Source organism: Magallana gigas, chromosome 4 (assembly GCF_963853765.1).
Source record: "Magallana gigas chromosome 4, xbMagGiga1.1, whole genome shotgun sequence".
NCBI lineage: Eukaryota > Metazoa > Mollusca > Bivalvia > Ostreida > Ostreidae > Magallana > Magallana gigas.
Window position 1 is genome coordinate 52,513,433 of NC_088856.1, and position 22,826 is coordinate 52,536,258.

The 22,826-nt window shown below is 35.1% G+C and overlaps 1 protein-coding gene across 8 annotated transcripts in view; it reads left to right on the plus strand.

Annotated features, from left to right (window-relative positions):
• The window catches only part of LOC136269692 (E3 ubiquitin-protein ligase TRIM71-like), a 34,145-nt gene extending 11,319 nt beyond the window's left edge, over positions 1-22,826 (plus strand). Inside the window, exons 1-4 of one of the 8 annotated variants that reach the window (XM_066082913.1) lie at positions 12,773-12,886; positions 13,273-13,335; positions 13,792-13,985; positions 20,475-22,826. In XM_066082913.1, the coding sequence (XP_065938985.1) occupies positions 20,498-22,159 (1,662 nt within the window). In that variant the 5' untranslated portion in view covers positions 12,773-12,886; positions 13,273-13,335; positions 13,792-13,985; positions 20,475-20,497 and the 3' untranslated portion in view covers positions 22,160-22,826. Of the gene's footprint in view, positions 1-12,772; positions 12,905-13,238; positions 13,336-13,791; positions 15,759-20,474 lie in introns of those variants that run through there. The other 7 variants (XM_066082909.1, XM_066082907.1, XM_066082911.1 and 4 more) reach the window with 7 other exon arrangements.

The following is a 22,826-nucleotide window of genomic DNA, read 5'->3' on the forward strand; positions in this document are numbered from 1 at the left end:
ACTTTTATGGGCTTAAAATTACCCACCTTCGCCCATCTTCTTAGTGTTAATGTTGCAATGGTGCGGCTTATCAATGACATTATTATTTTCATCTTTGACGACATTCGGACATCATTTAATACATATGTAGTAATAAGCAATAAACTCATGAGTTAAGGGGGGAGGGGGGGGGGTCATACTGTGAGATATATTGTCCTTTTTAATATTTGTACGGATTTTCACAGAAGAAGTAAACAATTATTTTATTCAATCAACACAAAATCAAAATTTTCATACTCAAACTGTCCTCGATTTGCTTTTGTGTCACTCCCAGGGAATTAAAGTAAAATATCAACTCATTCATCTTTAAATTCAATGAATCAGTATTATCATGTCCTTCTTCTCAACCTACTCCATATATATGCGTCATGATATCAATAGATATAAGAATCAACATTGCACGTACAACTTTTATTTTGTAGCCACGACATTTATTCCTTGGGAACGACTACATTTTATTTCATGGGAACGAATTTTATTTTGTGGCCACGACATTTATTTCGTGGGAACGACTTTTATTTTGTGGCCACGACTTTTATTTCATGGGAACGACTTTTATTTCGCCGCCACGAATTAAAAAAAAAATTTCTCAAGCATATGTCCTATGGCAGCCTCCGTATAAGGCAGTCACCGTACAAATGTATCATAACCCCTACTACCTTTAGTCTTACCCATAAAGGGACACAACTCAAATTACATTATGCAGAGCACAGGGGCCAAGCCCATTTAAACATTAATTTCAATGTAACCATAAATAAAGAAAGGGGTTGAACTCTGACCCAGATAAAAAACTACCAGCTCGCTTCAAAAGCCTAATAAATCAATTATTTTTTACAACACTTGCAATATGCGTGTATTTTTCAGAAAAATAATGTCTAAGATACACTCATGCCGAATTTCAAGTTGATGGGTCTTAAAATAGCGAAGATATACGTCATTATTCTCTCGAATTCGCCAGTTTATTTTTACTAGGACATTTACCGGTCCAGGGCTCACGATGGGATTTTGCCTCTGACAACAGCAGTATTGCAACAAGTCGAGAAACATTCGCACTAATCTTTTAAAATCTCACATCAAATGCACTCTACTTACATCCTTAAATTCCGATAAAATTCCGTAAATACTCTCCAAACTGAACTTTTATTCTGCAGCCACATTGACTTCTGACAGGGCCAGCCATTTTGACGTCTTCGAAAAATACTGATTCTGATTGGACCATCAGGAATATTAACCAATGAAATTGAGTTTAACATTTTCTATCACAATGGCCGGTCTGGTCAGAAGTTGATGTGGCTGAAGAATAAAAGTACCCTTTCTGGGCCAGACACAGTGGAGCTGTGGAGCCTCTGACGTCATCCATAACCATAGCAACACCAATGACGTCACTCATAACCATGGAAACCCCAACATTATCCGTTCCATATGTTAACCCCTAGTATTGTTCACCTGTTAACTCTTGCCCCCCCCCCCCCGTTCTATTTTATAACCCTACTTCCTTGACCTTTGTTCTTTTATTCATCCCTATGAGTCTTTGTTAAAACATTTATCAATTAGATAAGCATAAATGCCACGTCATTGATAAATAAACTATTATAAATAAAAGAAATAATTGTAAAACATAAAGGGGATTCTGGTAGCCCCTTATGGGAGTTTTCCATGACGTAAACAGTAAAACCTATTCGTCTAATTGATAAAAGACGTATACAACAAAGGGAACAAAAGAATCATTGAAAAAGCATTTGAATGGAGACTTACTCGACCGAAATACTACAGGTTAAAACATGTTTAAATATCACAGGTAGAAACATGTCTCGATGAACTTGGACATTTAAATGCCAGGTGTGTTCACGCATAATAAATCATGATAATAAAGACACGAGCAGATATATAATAACATCACTTCTTTGGTTACATATACGTTTATTCTTTTTATGTACATAATTACAAAATTTAGGTACAATACACATGAACAGTCATACATAGGCTTTCACGTCGTTTGCATTGACCCAGGAAATAAATTTTGAAGGCAAGTGTAACCATTCTAAAAGGTATTGCTTGTTTTGTCCTCGTCCTCTAGATTGCAATATTTTTTCCACTTTGAATTCTTCATCTTTCCAGACGTCCACTTTCTGTAGTTCTGCTTGGTAAAATGTTCCTTTGATCTCTTCGTTTAGATAGTCTTTGAGTCTGTATACAGGCAATCCGCCTCTTAGTTGTCTTTCCGATACAATGAAAATTTCTCCAGACCACTTCTAGTCGTATTCGCGTGAAAATATGTTTCTTAGATGACTGATTCGTACATGATTCCCTACTTTGAATTTACACAGTTTCCGTACTCGTTTTGTTTTTGATATACCGGGTGTCCTTTTTGGGCCAATACATCTTCCATCAAAGGTCTGTTTGCTTAACTTTGGTCACTTTAACGGGAGCCATGCCAATTGTTCTATGATAGGTTGCATTGTAATTTCTGGCAAAGTCCTGTAGCTTATCAAAGTAACGATACGATTGTTTGTAGGTGATGTATCGATACATTTTAATCTTGATCGTTTTTATCACTCGCTCGGCGTAATTGGCTTTGACTTCGGTATTTTGAGCGTACAAATGATCGATATTTTGTTCATTCAATAAAGCATTAAACGCTCGGGATCGGAACTCTTGACCTTTATCTGAGTGATTTCTGGTAGGATGACGGCCTTCTCGAAGAATATTTTTAAAAGCTGCAGCGACACTTTCGCCTTTTTTGTCCTTCAGAGGTTGCATCCACAGGAATTTAGAAAACATGTCGATGACGATTAGTACAAATGCAATCCCGTCGTTTTCCTTGCTTTATTTTGACATATACATCAAATCCACATCCCACTGATCATCGATGCCAAGGGCCATAACTTTGTTTTTCTTGAGCGGTCTCCGAACACCTCTCTGAAGACGGTAGGCTTCTTGTCTTTGTAACCATTTTCTGATCTTGTATTTACTCAAGACGTATTTTCCTGCCTTGCAAATCTATATAATTTCTCAGGTCCCGAGAAACTTCCGGCATTGACAGGATCGTAGTATATCTTTGCTAAATAATCCTCCCAGGACATGTTGACACTTCAAGTCTCAACGTTGGAATGAGGAAACATGTGAACATTATCCCCTTTTATACGAATATCAAATCACGTGACATATATCACGATAATAAAAACAACTAGACACGATCTCGTTGAGAACAACGAGGAGGTCTTCCGTGCGATTTTTTGAAGGTTATATGACCTTGACTTTGATATTTGACCCTTTATCTCCTTATCATGGCAACAACAAAAATTTGATGGTTGAATATTGTTAGGAACATCATTCTCAACATTTTTATTCTATATTGATTTTCAAAATGATGCTTTTAAAAATATTTGTTCTGTTTGAGATATGTTATTAAAGTTTTTGACTTCTGGCCCCTAAAACCCCTAATTACGGAACACATGATAAAATAATTACAATTTATTGTTAAATAAATGTGAGATGAACATTATTGCTTCCTAAACATATAACAAAATATTTTTCAGCGAAGTGCTATAAAAGAAAGACTTCAGAGCCTTTATGGCCCCTAAAAATCAAAAGATAGGTCTTTTGTTATTAAAAATATTTTGTTCATCAAGGGTTTTGAAATTCTTTGCCGTTTTTGAGGTATTTTGTAAAGGTCGTTTTAGGGGCTGACCCCTTATCTCCTTATTGGGGCCATATGACAAAATTTCGATAGTTGAATATTGACAAGCACATCATTCTAAGCATTTATTATTCAATATTGCTTTTCAAAATATTTCTCAGTAAAGTGCTATGGGAGAAAGACTTTAGAGCCCTTTGGTCCCTAAATTGAAGGACCAGACCCCTTTTCTTGACATCATATGAAAGGTCTTTTGATATTAAACATATTTTGTTCAACAAGTGTTTCGAAATTCGTTGCCGTTTCCGAGCTATCTGGGATAGGACGTTTTAGGGGCCGACCCCTTATCTCCTTATTGGGGCCAGATAACGAAATTTTTTATGATTGAATATTGTTTAAAACATCATTCTAAGCATCTTTTATTCTATATTGCTTTTCAAAATATTTGTCCTTTTTGAGATATAATTGATGAAAATTTTGGACTTTTGGTCCCCTTAAAACCCCTAATTACGTAACGCATGATGAAAATTTTATAATGTATAGTTTTTTAAGTGAAAAATAAACATTTTTGCTTCTTAAACATATTACAAATTTTTTCTCAGTAAAGTGCTATGGAAGAAAGGCTTTAGAGCCCTTCTGACCCCTAATTTGAGGGACCAGTCCCCTTTTTCTTGATATCAAACGAAAGCTTTTATAAATATTAATTTTATTTGCTCTGTATCTTATGTTAAAATATTTTCAGGAAAGGAGATAAAGAATGAAAACCATTCAAAATCACGTCGTTTTTTCAAACTCGATTTTCGGGTCAAGGCGAGCTTCGACGCCTTTGAAGCCAGACAACCATAAATGCCTTTAGACACATCTACAATCTTTCGTCTACAATCCCTGAAAATTTAAATTCAATATCTTTTTTCGTTGAGGAGGAGATAGCAGGACAAACCGACCCTCTAAAAATCGCTAAAACGTCAATATCTCCAGAACGGAAATGATGTAATTAAAATAAAAAATTATATATAAGGCTTTCATAAATATCTACAAGATCTGACATTTTCATGAGTCGTTTTCAAGAAATCGCTTGTACAAAAAAGCGTAAGAAAAAAAATAATAAAAGGGAAAAAGAAACAAAGCAATAACAATAAGATATTCCGTTCGAAACAGAAGACCTTAATAATAACAATATTCGTTTCCTTCTTTAATTTGAACACACCTCCTTATTTGTATATTCTATGTAATAATGAAAAGGAAATAGTCTAAGAACTTTCGTCATTATCTGATTCTCGACTATCTTTATTCTCTTCAGAATCGACATCCTCCTCTTCAGAATCGACATCCTCCTTTTCAGAGTCGGTATCCTCATTCCACCCTTCCTCCAATAGATGACGGTTTTTGTTCAAGGCCATTTTGACAGATGCCTGTTCATTATGACCATCGGAAAGAAAATGTTTAACATCTCTCATAATTTCCGAGTGAATAGGTCCGTTTTGTAACTGCAGGATGAACAAAATGATTAATCCATAGTTCTCTGAGAATCTTTTGATGTCTTTGGAAATCATTTTTTCCTCTGTTTTTACTCTGGCGTCTTTTCTGGATAGACCTTCTTTGATATATTTATCGTATTTTGGCATTCGTCTTTCATTTTCCCTAGAACCTTCTTATTCAAATTGCTATGAAGAAAATGGCTTTCGGGATAATCGCTGAAATCAAAGTAATGGTGATCTTCCTTCATGTCTACATACACATCATCGGTGGATATGTCGTAGCATAGGGAGTCTCTGTCGGTGAAACAGAGAGCAGCTCGATCACCATACTTTTTCTTGATGTAGTTGTAATGAAAATCATACATCAAGACTTTAGATAGTCCCAAAATAGAAAATCCAACATAGACAGGTAAATTCAGGACTAGTTTTGATTTTGTTAATTCCACCGTGGCAAGATCTTCGTTGAAGGTCTTAAAAGATTAAAACCCAGGTTTGGCCGACAGCTTTAAGAGTTTCTTTTTGTGGTGAACGAGTTGAATGTTTACTCGTTTCAGTAAATTTTCCATTGTCTTCCCAAAGACACTGTTATTCATTAGTTTGTAAAAATCTTCTTTCAAAGTCGTTGTTGGCGTTCTTTCGTTTACTCGTATTAAAATCATTGTAGGCTATGAGCCATGGGCTCTGCATGAAAGACAGAATCCGATGGACTCTATTCAGCTTCATTCCTAATGCGAGATAGAGTTGTAGATTTCTGTAGTGGACAACATAGTTCTCCTTATCAAAACGATTGGGAACTAGCTTGGTAGAAGTACCCTCTTTCATTTTTAGCTTTAGCAAAAGATCTTTTCGATAAGGGGAGAGCATCTCAGGTTTGATTTGGAAAGATTCCGGAGCTAAAGGATAGTCACTGTGGTCGTCGTGCAATTTTTTGGGATATTTCAGATCAACCTCATATACATAACCAGTGTCTCTATTAAGAGGGATGGAATGGACGTCGAGCGTCTCCATTTCGTCACGGGTCAGCCAACAAAAATCATGAGTCGGCAGCGACTGACTCATGGCCCAACTGTACAGATTATTAGCATCTAAATACATCAGATAGTTTGAGGGTTTACAGGGATCGTAGTCGCTAAGATAGGGATTGTTAGCATTCGCATACCTTTGAGAAATCATAGCAATCCCCCCTCTGAGCCCCTTTTTCACAAACAGATGCATATCTGGGTCGGTCAAAAGCTCAAGTTGAACACCTGTCATCTTGAGAGCGGCCTGCCATGCAAGTCCTGGGGCTGTGTAAAAGTGAGCCGCATCACGGCCATACATGTCTAAGCAGAGATTACGAAAATTTTCAAACACATCAGCTAAAAGATGCACGTCAGTTTCCATGTACAGATCATGGTATTGTCCTACATTCTGAAAGTTAAAGACATCTCAAACCCATTGTGCATGCAAATAGTCCTGATCAGAGACGGTTTTGCCATCTAGATCGTTGAAGAAAGCCCGTTGTGGTGGAAGTGTTGTTTCTTGAAACCGCTTGAATGAATTCATGTAGCGGTAAGGATACACTCCTTTTCTGCTAAACATCTGAAGCTTTGTCTGATCGTTTCCTGGATGAGTAGTGGCTACGTGGATAGTTTGTCGAGAGATGTAGACAAACATTGGAACGTGTCGACAAAATCTAATCTTCCAAAAGAAAACGAAATGTATTTCTCGTGGTTCTAGGGAATGCAGTTGATCTTTTTGTGCTTGTATTTGCCAAGGGCATTCATGATATGGTGAGCATAATATCCTTTTAGGTTCGCGGGTATGATAAGGCAACTCACAGCGAGTAAATTCCTCTGATCGATATGATGTCACAATAAGCAGCATGATGTCATATTTCACTCAGAAACATGTCGATTTTAACTTTATCTCTTTTTTAAATTATAAAAACTACAGACATAAAATATCACTAGAAACTCTTCTAACTGAATATATCTTCGATTTCACTCTATTACGTATAATTATCATTGATGATGTCACAAGCATGTTTAAAAGAGAAGATCATGTCGGGAGACAAATTATCGGAATGCAGTGTAAACAATGCCGAAACAAGACTTATTTAATACAGATACCTAAGATTTAGATGAGTGTCGGTTAGAATATAATCAGGATAATACAGGCATGGATATTTTGTTTAATCAGCGAGTGTTATAAGGTAAGCGGATCGACATTTATATGGCTTGACCAGCCTTTCCTCTGTCAGTGTGTACAAAAAATGGCAAAAGTGTAACACTACCCCGGATATTAGGAAAGATGATTTTGGTAAATATCAACGGTATATGACCTAAACTACCTGAAAAGTGCTGCTAGAATAGTGTGCTTTGTTGTTTTAAACGAAAAATACGTAGTATTTTCAATGAAATTTTAGAAGTTGAGAGGGTTTCTGATAAAAATTTACAATATTTATTTTATGCAATGTACAATAAGATTCTAACATTAATACTAATAAACATGAACTAATTGCCAATCGAATTATTGTAGCAAACATACAAATGAACTTCGGGGTAGTGTTACACTTTTTGATTTTTTGTTAAGGTAAAAAAGTGATCTATTTTTAACTGTCACGTGATACCATGGCACGGCAGCTTCAAAGATTGAGTCGATTTCGAAGTAGAAAAATAATATCTTGGTGAACTCTTTCACTTGGGACTAATATCCCGCGTCGTTTTCATAAAAATAAACATTTTTTAAATTGATCATAATTTTGACGGTCATTAAACTCGGAGTTGCCTTAACATACCCGCGTCATGAAAAAATACCGGTATTCTCTCTGAGTCAAAAGTTTAGATTACAGTTACTGTGAGCTGCGCCTCGAAATTTTCCCGTCACGTGGCAATGATCACGAACGGTATCTTCTCCCAATTCTTTGTTGCAGATGTGGCATTTAATTGCTTCCTAGAATGTCTTTGTCTCTTCCTCGGACAAATTCATAGGCTTTGATTCGCGTTGGACCCCCAAAAGCTCGTCTTCTAATTTGATTAGATGGTCAATAAACTTGTTAACGGCATCAAACTTGTTAGAGCTGAACTCTAGCCATTTATCTTCTTCAGTTGGCATTTCCGTCTGCTGTGCCCCATGTACTTCGCAGTAAGGCACATGTTTTTCTAAAAGGCGCTGTTTAGTGAATCCATGGAGACAATAATGACAGTAAAAAAGTTGATTTCCTTTCTGTCCATCATTCAGTAATCTGCTTTTTATCCAACAGTAGTGTGAGTTTTCTCCTGTATTAAGAACGAGGAGATCGACATGTTTTAATCCTCTTTCTCTTGTCAGATGGAAAGGATATAATTCTCGTTTTTCATAACCAAATACATTGATAGAAATGTCGTTTCTCTTCTCGAAGAACTGCGAACGCTAACACCCGTTTCCCGCCTACATTTTACATCCAAATATTTCGGAATTTCTGACAGATATTCAAAAACTAAGTTTTCCGCTTAAAAGTATAATCAAATCCTAATCAATTTATATCAAAATAAAATTTGTAATCAAATTAATTATCTTTACACAAAAGTTTTGCTAACGCGGGGTCTTAAAAATTTTTCATTGAAATCGGTCTCTATAAGTGAGGAAAATATTTTTTAGCGGCCAATATGTGCATAAAAACTTAATAATAACATATTTACGATATATATTAAAGTAAAATTTCATTTTAATTCATATATTCCCCCCGTGAAACAACAAACCCTTTGGTAAAAATATGCTAAATAACAATAATTAAATCCCTAGAAAAGGAATTTTTGTTTTACGGGGGGGGGGGGGGGGAATGTTTTAAAAACCATTTCCGTTTTCCGTTATTTTCTATTATGAAATGAGCTATTTTAACCCAAAATACAAAATTATCTCTCTTTGTTTGACCAAATCATTTATATTTAATGAAAATATATATTATAATAAAAAAATAAGTTTGATTAGACAACTTCCAAAAAATGACTTTTAGTTAGGCGGCTAGACAATGCTATCGTTAGCAGTCCTTTGGGAATGTCTCCAACTCGAACGGGAAATGGAATGCCTGCGAAGTCTAGCTTTTCTATATGTTGCACATAATTCACAACTCTCTTGGGATGATTTGTTACTGGGTAAAAAGCAGCTAATACCGACCACATGAAGCATTTTTGATCGGTATTCTGGACGTTGACAATGGCTTTTTTGCTGGCAAGTTTTGCTGGAAGTGGTAAATAACTGGACCCTTTTATCAGATTGTATTGCACGATATGAATTGCCACTCCCAGAACCTTGTCCAGTACCCAGTTACTGCCTTCTCTTTGGTATTCAATGAAAGAGTTGAACATTTTCATGATGCTCTCCCTCAGAGCGGGTTCAATATCTTCGTTGTTAAGCACTACATGGCAACGTCCGTGGAAATGGGGTTCTGCAATTTCCACTTGTTCTCCTTTGGTCTTGGTGAATCGCACTTGTAGGGTGAGATCAAATTTTATTCTTTTCCTTTTGATGCGTTCTTTTTTTAAAATCGATGATAGTCTCTTCCTTAACTTTAAGAAGGTCAAGGGATCGTACTTGCTTTTGTCTGACGATTCTAAGAAAATTTTCTTTAAATTTCCCTCAATAGCCTCTTCCTCTAAATTACAACTTTCTTTGACCTCATCAGCTTCAGTCTCTATTAATCAATTAAAAAAATTATGAACATAGATGATTTAAAATTAAGAAGGAAAAAAAAAGAAGAAAGAAAAACAACACTTATCGCTTTACCATTTATATCGTTTGATGATTTTCCACCGCCTGATTAATTAGGACACACATTTTCTTTGTCATCACTGTCACAGTTCGTTGAATCATCCACCAATTCAGAACCATATGATTTTTTATCTGAAGTTTCTAGTTGGTTTCTTGCGTGACGTAAATAGCCATCCCTTCTGTTGAAGTTTTTTCCACAAGTCTGACAGAGAAAGGAGTCTGATCCATGTGTAGATCGTTGATGTCGAAGTAAATTCGATAGTCGAGTGAAACTCTTCCCACAAACTTCACAAGCAAATTTATCAGCGGGCATGGTTTTTTTCTGCTTAAAAGTATCAATATTTGTTATGATTTTTTTTTATGATAATCAATCACTACTTACTGATTTTTTTTTATTACTTTAATATGCGTCAGTGTATCAAATCCGAAACCCCTCATAGCTCCATATTAGAATAACAAATTGTAGTAAAATTGATTACTCAATCGTAAAACCTATACCTTTAAATTTCATTATCTAACTCATACGAGTCTATTATACAAATAGAAAGCACTGTTAAATCCATCACCCGGAAAACCCAAACAATAAACAATCTTTACAATTAAAATAACACTTCATTGTAGCTATTTAAATACATTTTTTAATTCAATTTCTGTCTATTTATTTTTTAAAAGAATGTAAAATAGTTCCTACCTTTAATAGATTATTTCCAAAATTTAAATAGCAACAACACAATGCAAACTTCTTTGAAACAATCTTCGATGAGACGTTTTTGGCAGTTGTAGTAAATTTGATTTAAAAGCGAAAAGTTTCTCAATATATATTTGCATATATCTCCATGGTGATTCTAAAATATCAATTTATCTGATTGGTTACTTTATTATCACGTCATTCTGTCGTCATCATCATAGTCATTGTTCATTAAAAAGAGGGTAATTTTCCATTCGGAAATTCTAGTAGAATCATTTATAGAATTTTTAATTTTGTTGATGAATATTATTTATTTATTATTTAGGAAGGAGATTTTGAATACTATAATTGCTTACTGAATACTTGTCATGAGATTTTACATATTGTTGTATGTAGATTTTTTTTTCTTAAACGATTCATAGCATAAAAAAAAAGAACAATAATAATAAAAACAAATAAATATTTTTAAACACTTCAATATATTTCATAATTACATTCAAATCTTTCCTAAGGATGATCTTGAAGCCACTCAGGCATATGTACCTGTATTAGAATGAATGTGGATTTTTTTTTTCCTGATGTGTGAACACATCTGGCATTGAAATGCTCAAGTTCATCGAGACATGTTTCTACCTGTGATATTTAAACATGTTTTACCTGTAGTATTTCGGTCGAGTAAATCTCTATTCAAATGCTTTTTCAATGAATCTTTGTTCCCTTTGTTGTATATGTCTTTTATCGATTTGACGAAATGGTTTTACTGTTTACGTCATAGAAAACTCTCATTAAGGGCTAAAATAATCCCCTTTACGTTCAACTCTGTTTATTCAAAATTGATCATTTATCAATATCGTGGCATTTAGACATATTTAAATGATAATTGTTTAAACAAACAAAAGACTTAGGGGGGGGGGGGGTAACATTAGAACATAAAGTGAAGAAGGCAGGGTTAAAAAATAGAACAAACTTGATTGGATAGAAGGGGTGTACAGCAATAAAACAGAGGTCAAGGGGTGAAAATATAGGTGGGGTTAACATTAAGAACAAAGGGTGTTGGGGTTGGTTTCATTGGGGGGGGGGGGGGGCTAGTATGCTTCTGAATCTAACCTCTCAATCTTTCAAGGTAAATTTAGGAACAATAGTCTTTCCTGCGAGAAAAAGTGGGGGGGGGCTGAACCCTCTATCATGCTATGTTTCTAATGGTTAGGTATAACTTTGCAAAAAAAGTGGGGGGCTAAGCCCCCCCTAGCCCCCCCCCCGGTTCCGACGCCTATGGGTTTCCATGGTTATGAGTGACGTCATTGGTGTTGCTATGGTTATGGATGACGTCAGTGGCTCCACAGCTCCACTGTGGAGCCGATAGTAAGGAATCTGGCCCAGAAAGGGTACTTTTACACTACTGACGATAACTGATACATGCAGTAAATCGTAAAGCATGGCAAATTTGGGGCGTGCTAAAACTTGCAGCACAAAAACAAGATGGATAAACAAGGAAATTACCATTTAAAGACTGTCAAGTGTTATCGAAATATATCAAGAAAAAAGGGAATACAAAACAAACAAAATAAAACAAAAAAAAACGGTAAAGTTTAGCCGATAATTGGTACAGTGCTAGTAACGTTATGTCTAATTTTCATCATATCGAAATTACGCACATTATCAATTTCTGAGAAATCTAGCCGCGCTTGATCATCATTTCAACTTTATTTTATTTGAATCTTTTGGTATTGACTTCGATGAAAACCAATACGATTAAAACAATCTATATGGTAAAATATATTAATAGCAGAGGGTATACACTACACCATAACATCCTTCCGTTGCTAGGAAAAACACGAGATCTGCCGGAAAGGCCCGAAAAGTTGCGATATGTAGTGCAGACGACAGTGGACGTGATGTCAAGAGTCGGATAAAACTATAGTTCTGTGGAAGAAGAGGTAGAGGCCTACACGTCAGGGAGTTTGATTTTATACACTGATATAAGTATATAACGTAATAATTAAGGGAATATTGCTAAAATAATATTACTGTCCTTCCACAGCACTATGCTTGATCATGGACGTAAAAGACGTTTCTGGCTTGATTTCATTGGCATATCAAGAAATATCAGACTATAACCTTGATTTAATGATTAAAATTATTTAACCATTGCACTGACACAATGTATTGATTATATCCGGAAGTTTGGTTTTGTCTTTTATTTAAATCAATCACGTGATTTTAATAGGCCGTCGACCAGGAAGAGGAGTAAACACGAAATAGGAATATCAAACATGGATATTGTCGCCATTTTGAGTTGTAGGTCTTTATGAGGTGCATAGTTTGTTAAACGTATGTTATTACTGATTGTTGAAGAATTATTTTAATCTAATGCTATAACAGAGTTGGCGAAATTGCCTAAAATGTACCAGGTTATGAGTAGTTTTGACGGAATCGTTTTAAATGTTGCTGTCCTTTCAAATTATCTAGCTTGATAACTTTTGGCTAGCACATCATGAAACTAAAATCATCTAGTCATCTTTGTAATTTAATAGGATAATTAAGATTAATGTTACTGCTTTTCAACTTGTCAGACATTAAAACTAGCACAATTACTATAGAGTTGCCCGGAATGTTTGGTTTTGTGTTGTATTGAAAAACTACTCAATCACGTGATTTTATACAGGAAACTTACTACTCAATCACGTGATTTTATACAGGAAACCTAACCAGGAAGAGAAAAAACAAGCACATTTTCGCCATTTTGAGTTGAAGGTGAAAAGGTTTGTGACCTTAATAGCAAATTATGATGGCATTCAATGTTTTTCAGTAGCATTTAATTATTTTAATACAACTCTTTAATTCTTTGTATACGTGTTCATGCTCTTTCAAGAGCCCTACTCAGTATTCTGAAGAAGAAGAAGAAGATACATTAACATTTAATAATTACGTTAAAAATATAAAACTAGACCACGGGTTTACGAACGGCTTTCCCCAAATTTATTTCCAAATTAGATTTGTTGACGGTTTATAGTGATGACATATCGAAATTATGGTGTACAGATTCTAAATATTCTATATTTTGTAAAAATACAGTACTTTTTTAAATTTTTTTTTTACATCAAACTGATCATGTTGATTGCTTCTAGCTATCAATATTTCATTATTGCCGATCATTCCTTCAAAAGGAATACTTTTTTTTGTTGTTTGTTTCATAACTGTGCCCCTTTTTATTTTAGATGCATTACGAGACTCAGGTAACCGATCGATAGGAGAGTCGCTAGCTGTATTCAGGCCGTCGCTTAGACGACAGTGCATGTGCTTGTAGAGCTGGACGTACACATGTTTAACGCCCCACTGTTTTATTGTAATGGAGACATTTTGAATTGTTTCAGTACTGGGAGATGTGTTTATAAAATGGTTCTAATGCATGGTAATTAAACTCAACTTTTCTTCAATACGTATGTACACGGCCGTCTTATAAAGCACAATGTGTATTACTGACATGACAAATGTACGCTGGCAATTTAAACGAACACGGGATTGCTCCCGATAGAACATTTCTTTTAAAGCAAAACAAAATACTGATTTACGATGGAGATAATATTATCATCGTGGAGATGATTTTAAAAAGTGAACTTATTATTCGTATACGATTATATTTGAATCCGAAGCCATTACTTTTAAGTTACGGTTATTAGGGATATTAATTACGACTTGCCCCGCGTTTCACGTTTTTTATTTGCAAAACATCTACAAACGAAATACCAAACAACGTTCAGCAGTAATTTATAAATTATTTATTCCATACACAATTCTAAAGAGGTAATTAAATAAATTTCATAAATGCTTTATAATTGCACTCGCTATCTTCCATGGAAAAAGTGGCATAAAATGTTGTTCAGTGTTCATCAAATACGCTGTAGCCTTAGCAATTGAAAATAATTAGCAAACTGTATATTGATAGATTGACATATTAACAAACATTCAGACCCGCAATGTGGTGTTTTTTTACGAGTTCTTTAAAATGTAGACTCAATGACTGAATTCTTTACCGTTTTCCGTCTGGGTTATTTTAAATCACGTGTGTACGTTATGGGTACAAATAGATTAATAGCCATTTAAAGAAATTGTGTACATGCAAAGCAATGCAATGCTAGGGCAATTATATTCGTACAATGTATATGGTGAGGGTCAGACTAATACTGGTTCTGCTTGTTCTACAAATAGCGAATGTATTGGGGTGTTATTTTTTAAAACAAATATAAGTATTGCTTTCTTAAAAGCTTTCATTACTAAACAAAGTATTTCATTGGAAGCATTATTACTTACCTTAGCTGCATATATGTAGCTCTCGGTCTGGATCCGAAATTTTTCATACTAGAACTACAGACTTACATTACCTTTAAAAATACATTTTAGAATCTGCCGCTGTTCATAAATTCGTTAAAAAGACGCGCAGATCCAAGTGGTAATATGTCGTTAGATATGGGATTTATGACGACTATTTATATTGTTTTCATTAAAATTATTTCATTATTTCAAGCTTGAGGGTGGAATGAAAACAGTTTCACGTGTTATATGACATAAAGATTAACAATATTCAAGATTCTCTCTCATGTTCAAGCAATGATTCGAAGAACTCTCAAAATAAGAAAATAGACGCAAAGTAAACTGCATTCACGGTATATGGTCACATTGTATGATGTGTCTCAAAAGTTCCTTCTTTGGACTCGTCTACTATAACTGCAAAAATTAATGAAACATTCTGGCGCGGAGTCATGTAAATAAAATGTCTATTGGTCAGGATTGATTCTTTCGTTAGGGTCGGGGTAAGTATAAAAACCAATTTAATCGTTGAAAGTTTTGAATTGTTAACAATGATATATCAGATTCAATCTTTTAGAACAATTTATAAATCCATATTACAGCCATTTGTAATCGGTTGACGTATGGGCATGATTGTGTATTTAGTAGGCGGGCATCCTTACACCCTATAAATTTAAGGCAAATGAAATCGTCCAGCAGATAGAGAAAACAAAACCCCCTGGCATTTTAGTTCTTCCAGTAAACTTTCCAGACTGCATGTTTTTATAAATTAATGATTTTGTTTGTTAATAATAATTCAACATCAATTATATATTAAAAATGAATGTACACTCTAGTACGCTAGTGAAAATCTTGTTGCGATGACAACCCCCCCCCCCCCCCCCCCCACACACACAGCGGTCATGATACCTATTTCTAAATCAGGATTACACACGTGCTTGCATGTTGCAGAAGACAAGCTGGAACTTAACTGTTAAATGAACTATAAGTTACCGATATCATCTCTTTGAAAATGTATTTCTCCTTTGTAAGTACGTGTAGAAACTGATACATGTAATTGTGAAAACCATAGAGAAATGCATGCATGATCTATGCATAATAATTACTTGATACAATATTTCTTTTTTTCCAACATGCTTTAAGTCTATGAGAATAAGAAAATATATGCTTGACTTCATATCGGAAAATATGCTTGACTTCATATGGGAAAATTCAGGCACGTTGAATCAGGAGGGGGGGGGGGGGGGAGCAGGTGGGCATGCCCCCCTCCCCACTTTTTCTCGCAGCAACTAATTTTTAAAAATTTACATATAAAAAACTGAATCATCATGGAGTTGCCACCCCCCCCCCCCACTATTTTCGGAGTATGTTAAAAAAAATGATATGAAATTAAAATCATAAAATTAGGAGTGAAATTGAAGTTTTAAATATACCAAACCCCCCCCCCCCCCCCCCCACCTGGGATTACATTGTTAAAGATTTTGGAAAATTCAAAATGCCCTTTTTTTTGTTGGATGAGTTTGCCCCCCCCCCCCCCCCACTTTCAAAAACAATGCTACGTGCCTGGAAATTACTCATTTTCTTTATTCCCCTTTTTAATAAACAAAACAACAAACAAAACTGATCCGGATAAATATAATTGCATGTATAAAAAATAAACCTCAAAAACAAACTACATGTACACATTCATCCTTCACCCACAATATTGCCTTTTCGATATTTGTCATCGTTTTAGACCCGTGTAACAATCTATTAAAGCTGCTTGGTCCGATTTATTTGTTATTACAGTATCAATTTTTTTTTCCATACAAACCATTTATCTTAGAAAGTTATGGACTTTCTCCTATTTACACCAGCAAAATTAGTCTCCTTTCAAAGTTAGAAATTTTCAAAGAAAATAAAAATAATTTCTTTTTGGGCAAACGAAAAAACAAACTAAAATGCATCACGGGAATGTTTAGAAAAAGAAACCGTTCGGTTTCGTTCCCCGATTGATTGGGGTCATTCAACCCGCATGCTATGCATCGATTTTAAAGAAAGCAAGCTTCAGAAATATTAGCGAACAAAACGTACACATGTTTATTTGTAATTTGTCTGATCATTTTGACCTTTACTCAAAGCGATGACAAAGTCGTAATACAACCACATCCTTATCGTCGTCAGGGGTGAATTTTAACATGAGGCGAAATAACGCGGTACCCTTTTATGTCGTTTGTTTTGTACGTATTTTTCTTCATTGAAATTTGACTTAATTGACTGGGAAAACTACAGTGATGTCTATTGTTATACATATACTTAGCATAACCATCGTTTAAAAGCGTGCATAAAATTTGATATAAAATCGGACCAAGCAGCTTTAATTAAGTAGGTGCTTGCACGACAAAGAACCGCTTGCTGATCTACGTTTCCTTTAACGCATATAAAGAACAAATGGATTTTGATTTATTCTTGAATTTCTTTTCATGTAAAAAAAAAGAGAAGAAATTAGTTCTCAGTCTCTCTTTATGCCTGTTTGTTAGCGGTTAATCTAAGTTCATTCTAAGTATCTAAGTATCCTTTTGTAATTTAAAAAAATGCGATGTAAATCTTTTTTCCATGCAATATTTCGGATAAAGCAATGACGAGTTGTTTCTTAAAATTTTATTAGACTATGAAATTGTAAAATGCTAACATTGAAAATTGAGCCCGATTTCTTTTGTTTTTAAGGTAAAACTTTATTGATTAAAAAAAATGATTCTTTGAGCCAAAACAGATTGACATAATCAATAAGAGTTTGACAATCTCTAACTGCAGGTCTGTAGCTCTTAGTCTGAAAAAGAATCTGATGGACGACCTAGGACCCAGATCGTCCATCCGAATTTCTTGAATATTGCCATTTCTTTAGTACGTGGACGCGATACTCACCGAGACTAAATGGTTCGTATCTTAAGTTTTAACGGCTTTGAAAGGTAATATCAGCATTCCGATAATTTTGTAAATGAATATTTAAATAAAAAAGGTTAAAATTACAGTAAAATTACCGGCATCGGTTTCTCTATGCGCAGATCTAGAAGGGAAGGGAAAGGGTTCCAGATCCCCCCCCCCCGCGCAAAATTTCTTTCAATTACGTGTGCATTATAAACTTACCAAAAATATGCCTTGGACATCCCTTGCCAAACTCAAGTAACCGTCGGACCCTCAACCCCCAACACCGAAAACATTTTCTGATCCGCGCATGCTCCTCCTCCTCGAAAAAGAAAATTATTCTTCAACCCCCCACCCCCCTGTAAAATTCCCAGGATCTCCGCATATATACTAATAGATTCATTGGCGCTTGCGTTCGATAAATGTTTGCTAATGGTCTTTTTACCGGGCATAACCACAGTCCCACTCTGTGAATAAAAAGCGGCGAATCAAACTATAGACAACGTGTTCTAGATCTATATTTGCTTATAAACATATAGTATAATACTTTGTTTCTTTTAATCAGTGTTTATACATCTAATATTGTACCATGGTCAGCTATCAATTTTTTGTATTATGTCACAAGTATGACGCAGCTATGACGAAAGACCTAATCGTTGCCTGGAACGAGCTCGTCTCTAGTTATAAGAAGTATGTTTGATAACGAGAAGACTCCTTCCTTAATATACACAATATGAAAGAAAAGAAAAAGTGTACAAAAACAGTTTTCATTGGATTTGTTAAAAAGTTATTCGAGATGTATGCATTTAATAACATGTACAATTTCCCATGTTGTTTTGTGATGTAAATTAACAACCTCATTCCATTTTCTGTAAAGAATAACAGCTGAAATAATGGAGTTAAAGACAGCAGTGATATAAAAATCAAGATATATATTAAGATATCCTTTATCACTATTTTATTGTTTAATTATTTACTTTATTTTTTTCTGCCTTAATGCTGTTAATTTTGACAGGTAATCAGATAATAACCCCATTCTGTCATTTCTGAAAAAAAAATCTTATTGTAAATTTAGAAAAAGAGGATGAGAGAGCAGAACAATTAATCCCCTGGGATTAAATATCTTGCCTGCTGCAGAAAATTTAGAGGCTTATCTCTATCTGTCATATGAAGATTATTGAACACCTTTGTCTGCAACTGATGTTTGTTTTGAAGTTGAGGTCAACCCTGGGTGATACAATGTATTTGCATTCACTGAAGGCTTGCTTTTTATAAAACACCTGTTTAAATCTTTTTTTAAATACACATTTAATTAAGTTTTATTATAAGACATGAGGTTATCCCTGTTTTATGCAGATACAAGGTTACTATTTAGAGTTTTTTTTGACATTCAGGAATTATCTTGAAATTTTTAAAATACAGTTGTTACTTATAATTTTCATAAAATCATTTTTTTTACCACCTTATATATATTGCAGTTCTTTACATCTAATGCCGGGCATTTATTTTTTATCATTGTTAATATAAAGAGGATGGAATTCAAAGTTTTTTCACTTCTCTATATTAATTGTCATAGCGGGGCCCTTCCTGGCTGGTCAGTTTTCTAGTTATTATAGCATTAATTTGGAAGAGTGATTAACTAATTACAAGTTAACAACTAATTGTAATATCAACACTATAAGAAATAAACATCAGTTGCACAGTATGCGGTTGCATCACCCGTATTTATAACCCCTAAAGATAAGACAGTTTTTAGTAATTTATCATAACAAAAGTTAACTGAGGCTGTGAAAATATGTTGAAAATTAGTTTTTATCATTTCATTGCCTTTGGGGTTAATTTACAAGATTGTGAACTCATAATACAGGGCGACTTCAACTTCTATTTCGGAGTAAATTCCGGCAAAGTTACCAATCAAAAAATGACTATTTCGCCCAAGTCGCCCCCTGGGCTGGTCCTTGATATGATGCATGTGTAAAGTAAGCAAAGTGAGATTGACTGTCCGGTGTGACATCTAGAATTTGTCAAAAGCAATGCATGTTTCAGTGCAATTTTAAGTACATGTAATTGTAGCCTCACTTTGAAAATTCTCGCTCTCATCAGAGCATTCAGATCATGCTGTCCTTGGTTACCAAAATAGCTGAGAAGTTACGATAGTGGCCCTTTTAGATTTGATAACTGCCTTTTTATCCTCAATTTATTTTCAAAGTATAATTTTTGTTCCTGGATCTCATGAGAAGCCATTTGAAATTTACTTGGAATTGTTGGTTCAATTCTGATGACAGAAAATTCAATTGTTCAAAGGGAGCAATAGTTTGAATTTTTTTTCGGTTTGGAGTTAAAGCTCGCAGTGCTTGCCGGCGCTTTGTATATTAAATGATATTGTCCTACATGTCCTACAGACCTGGTTTAACAGGTTGGGACCAATCACTCAAATGGGACAACATAGCCTGTTTGGGATATAATTTTCCAAATAGTCAGTCTCATTCTTTAAACATGTTAAAGCAAGTTATATGTATGAGAAATTCTTGTTTAAAAGAATTTTAAAGTCTTCCTGTCTTTTAAGCTCTAAAGTGTCCTGTTTGCAAGAAGAAGACTACTTTTCTTCAGAAAATACCAAGGTTTTATAAGAAATAGTCAAATGGACAAAAACTATAAAAGTGATATATCAACCTTTTTATTTTTTCAGAGCATGAGTAAAAGTATCTGACCATGGTCAAGCGCTGGGCCCAGGATGTGTTACGGTGTCGTCTCTGCAAGACCCCGGGCCCCCTTATGTACTGTGACATTTGTCACATACATCTGTGTAAAGCCTGTGTGGGGGAACATCTCTCTGATCAATCCAAAGAACACAAAGTGCTGCCATTTGAAAAGAGAGGATCTACTCCTAAATGTCGAAAACATCCCTCAAACATAAGTGTACTTTACTGTGAACAATGTGACATTCCTATTTGTGCAACATGTGCTTCCTCTAAAGAACACTGCGAACATAAATTTATTGAAATAATTAAAAACATTGACAGCAAGAAAGAAATAATTCAAAAAGATTTACAAGAACTGAAGAAATCCATTTACCCTAAATACCAAGAGATTGCATCCATTATCCCAGTCCAAAAATCTGCTCTGAATGAAAACTCCCAGAAATTAACAACAGAAATCGACAAACATGGAGAAGACTTGCACACAGAAATTAACACCATTATCAGAAACATGAAATCTAACATGGAGGAAATGGACCCCAAACACCTGGCTGTCTTAGACAAAGAGGAAGATGAAGTTAAACACACCATTTCTGAAATCACACAGATCATTGCTGAACTGAAGAAGTTACTGGACTCCAATGATGTCAGCCGTGTCTCTGCCTACAAATCCAGGAATGCTGAATTCAGAAGATTGCCTCCTAAACTCACGGTGTCCTTACCAAGTTTTACCCCTCAGAAGATCAACAAAGAGCAGCTTTATCAACAGTTTGGTTCTCTGTCAGCGTCATGTATCAAAACAGAAGAACATGGCTACACCATGGAATCTCCCGGTGCTGAGTCCTCTCCCCCGGACAGACCGCTCATTGATGTACCACGGATCATCACACAGATATACACCGAGTGTAGAGGATTACGCCGTGTGTCCTGTCTGAGTGATGAGGAGATGTGGACGAGTGGTGATGACACAATCATGAGACTGTACAACCTGAGTGGGGAACAAGTGAAGTCAGTCCAAACCAAGTCAGGGGACTATCCACAGGACATAGCAGTGACAAGGAGTGGGGATCTAGTTTATACTGATTACAAAGATAGAACTGTGAACATATTGAAGAATAAAAAGATAAAGACAGTGATCAGACTACGGGGGTGGAGACCTCGCGGTGTCTGTAGTACCTCCTCTGGTGACCTCCTGGTTGTCATGGTCAGTGATGATGATAAACAAACAAAAGTTGTGTGTTACTCTGGCTACACAAAGAAACAAAGTATTCATTACGACGACAAAGGACAACCTCTCTATTCATCTGATGGAGAAAAATACATCAATGAGAACAGGAACCTAGATATATGTGTGTTAGACCGTAGAGTCCGTGCAGTAGTGGTGGTCAATCAGGCCGGGAAACTCCGGTTTACCTACACTGGTCCTCCCTCTACTACCTGGGGATCATTTGATCCATACGGCATCACAACAGACAGCCAGGGTCGGATCCTGACAGCAGACTGGGGCATATATAACAACAACCGAATCCACATCCTGGATCAGGACGGACAGTTCCTCCGCTACATTGACAACTGTGATTTACAGTATCCTTGTGGTTTATGTGTGGACACCAGAGACAACCTCTTTGTGGCTGAGTGGAGAACAGGTAAAGTGAAGAAAATACAATATGTCTAGAACATTACACAGCAGTGTAACATTGTTTATATGTATTACATGTTGACAATCTGACTGTTTGGTTATATAAAACATGTATTAGCATAAAGATGATTAATATATTATATAATAGAGTCACACATATATATACACGTCCATTTAGTTCATTTCAACAATATCATTGTTTTGTTTATCATGTTTATACATCATACTAACAAACTGTTTTAGTGTAGTGTTTGTATTGTCCACAAATTGACCGTTTATACATTTAATGTCAAAACAAACTGTGTACAATATTAGAATACAATCGGAGAAACTGTGTTTGGTATTTGTCAAAGAAATCAAAACATTTTAATGTTGACAAAATGACACTAATGGTTGAATTAGATATCTTTGAAAAACTTTTTTTAGCTCTCCTTTATATTAAGTTATGAGTTAATTTCTACCCTTTATATAAGAAAAAATAAATCATACGTTTTCTTCTCTCAAACATTATCAAAGCAGAAAAAGTAAAGGTACATGTACCACATTTGTTGAACATTAGAATGGTGTTTATTTTATCTTTGTCCATTATGATTTCTGTCACTGAAGATTAAGTAACTTTTGTTTCTTACACACTAGTAATAAACCCTGCAGTTGTACATTGTATACTTTAAATAATGTGTTATCATGTCTAATAAATGATTTG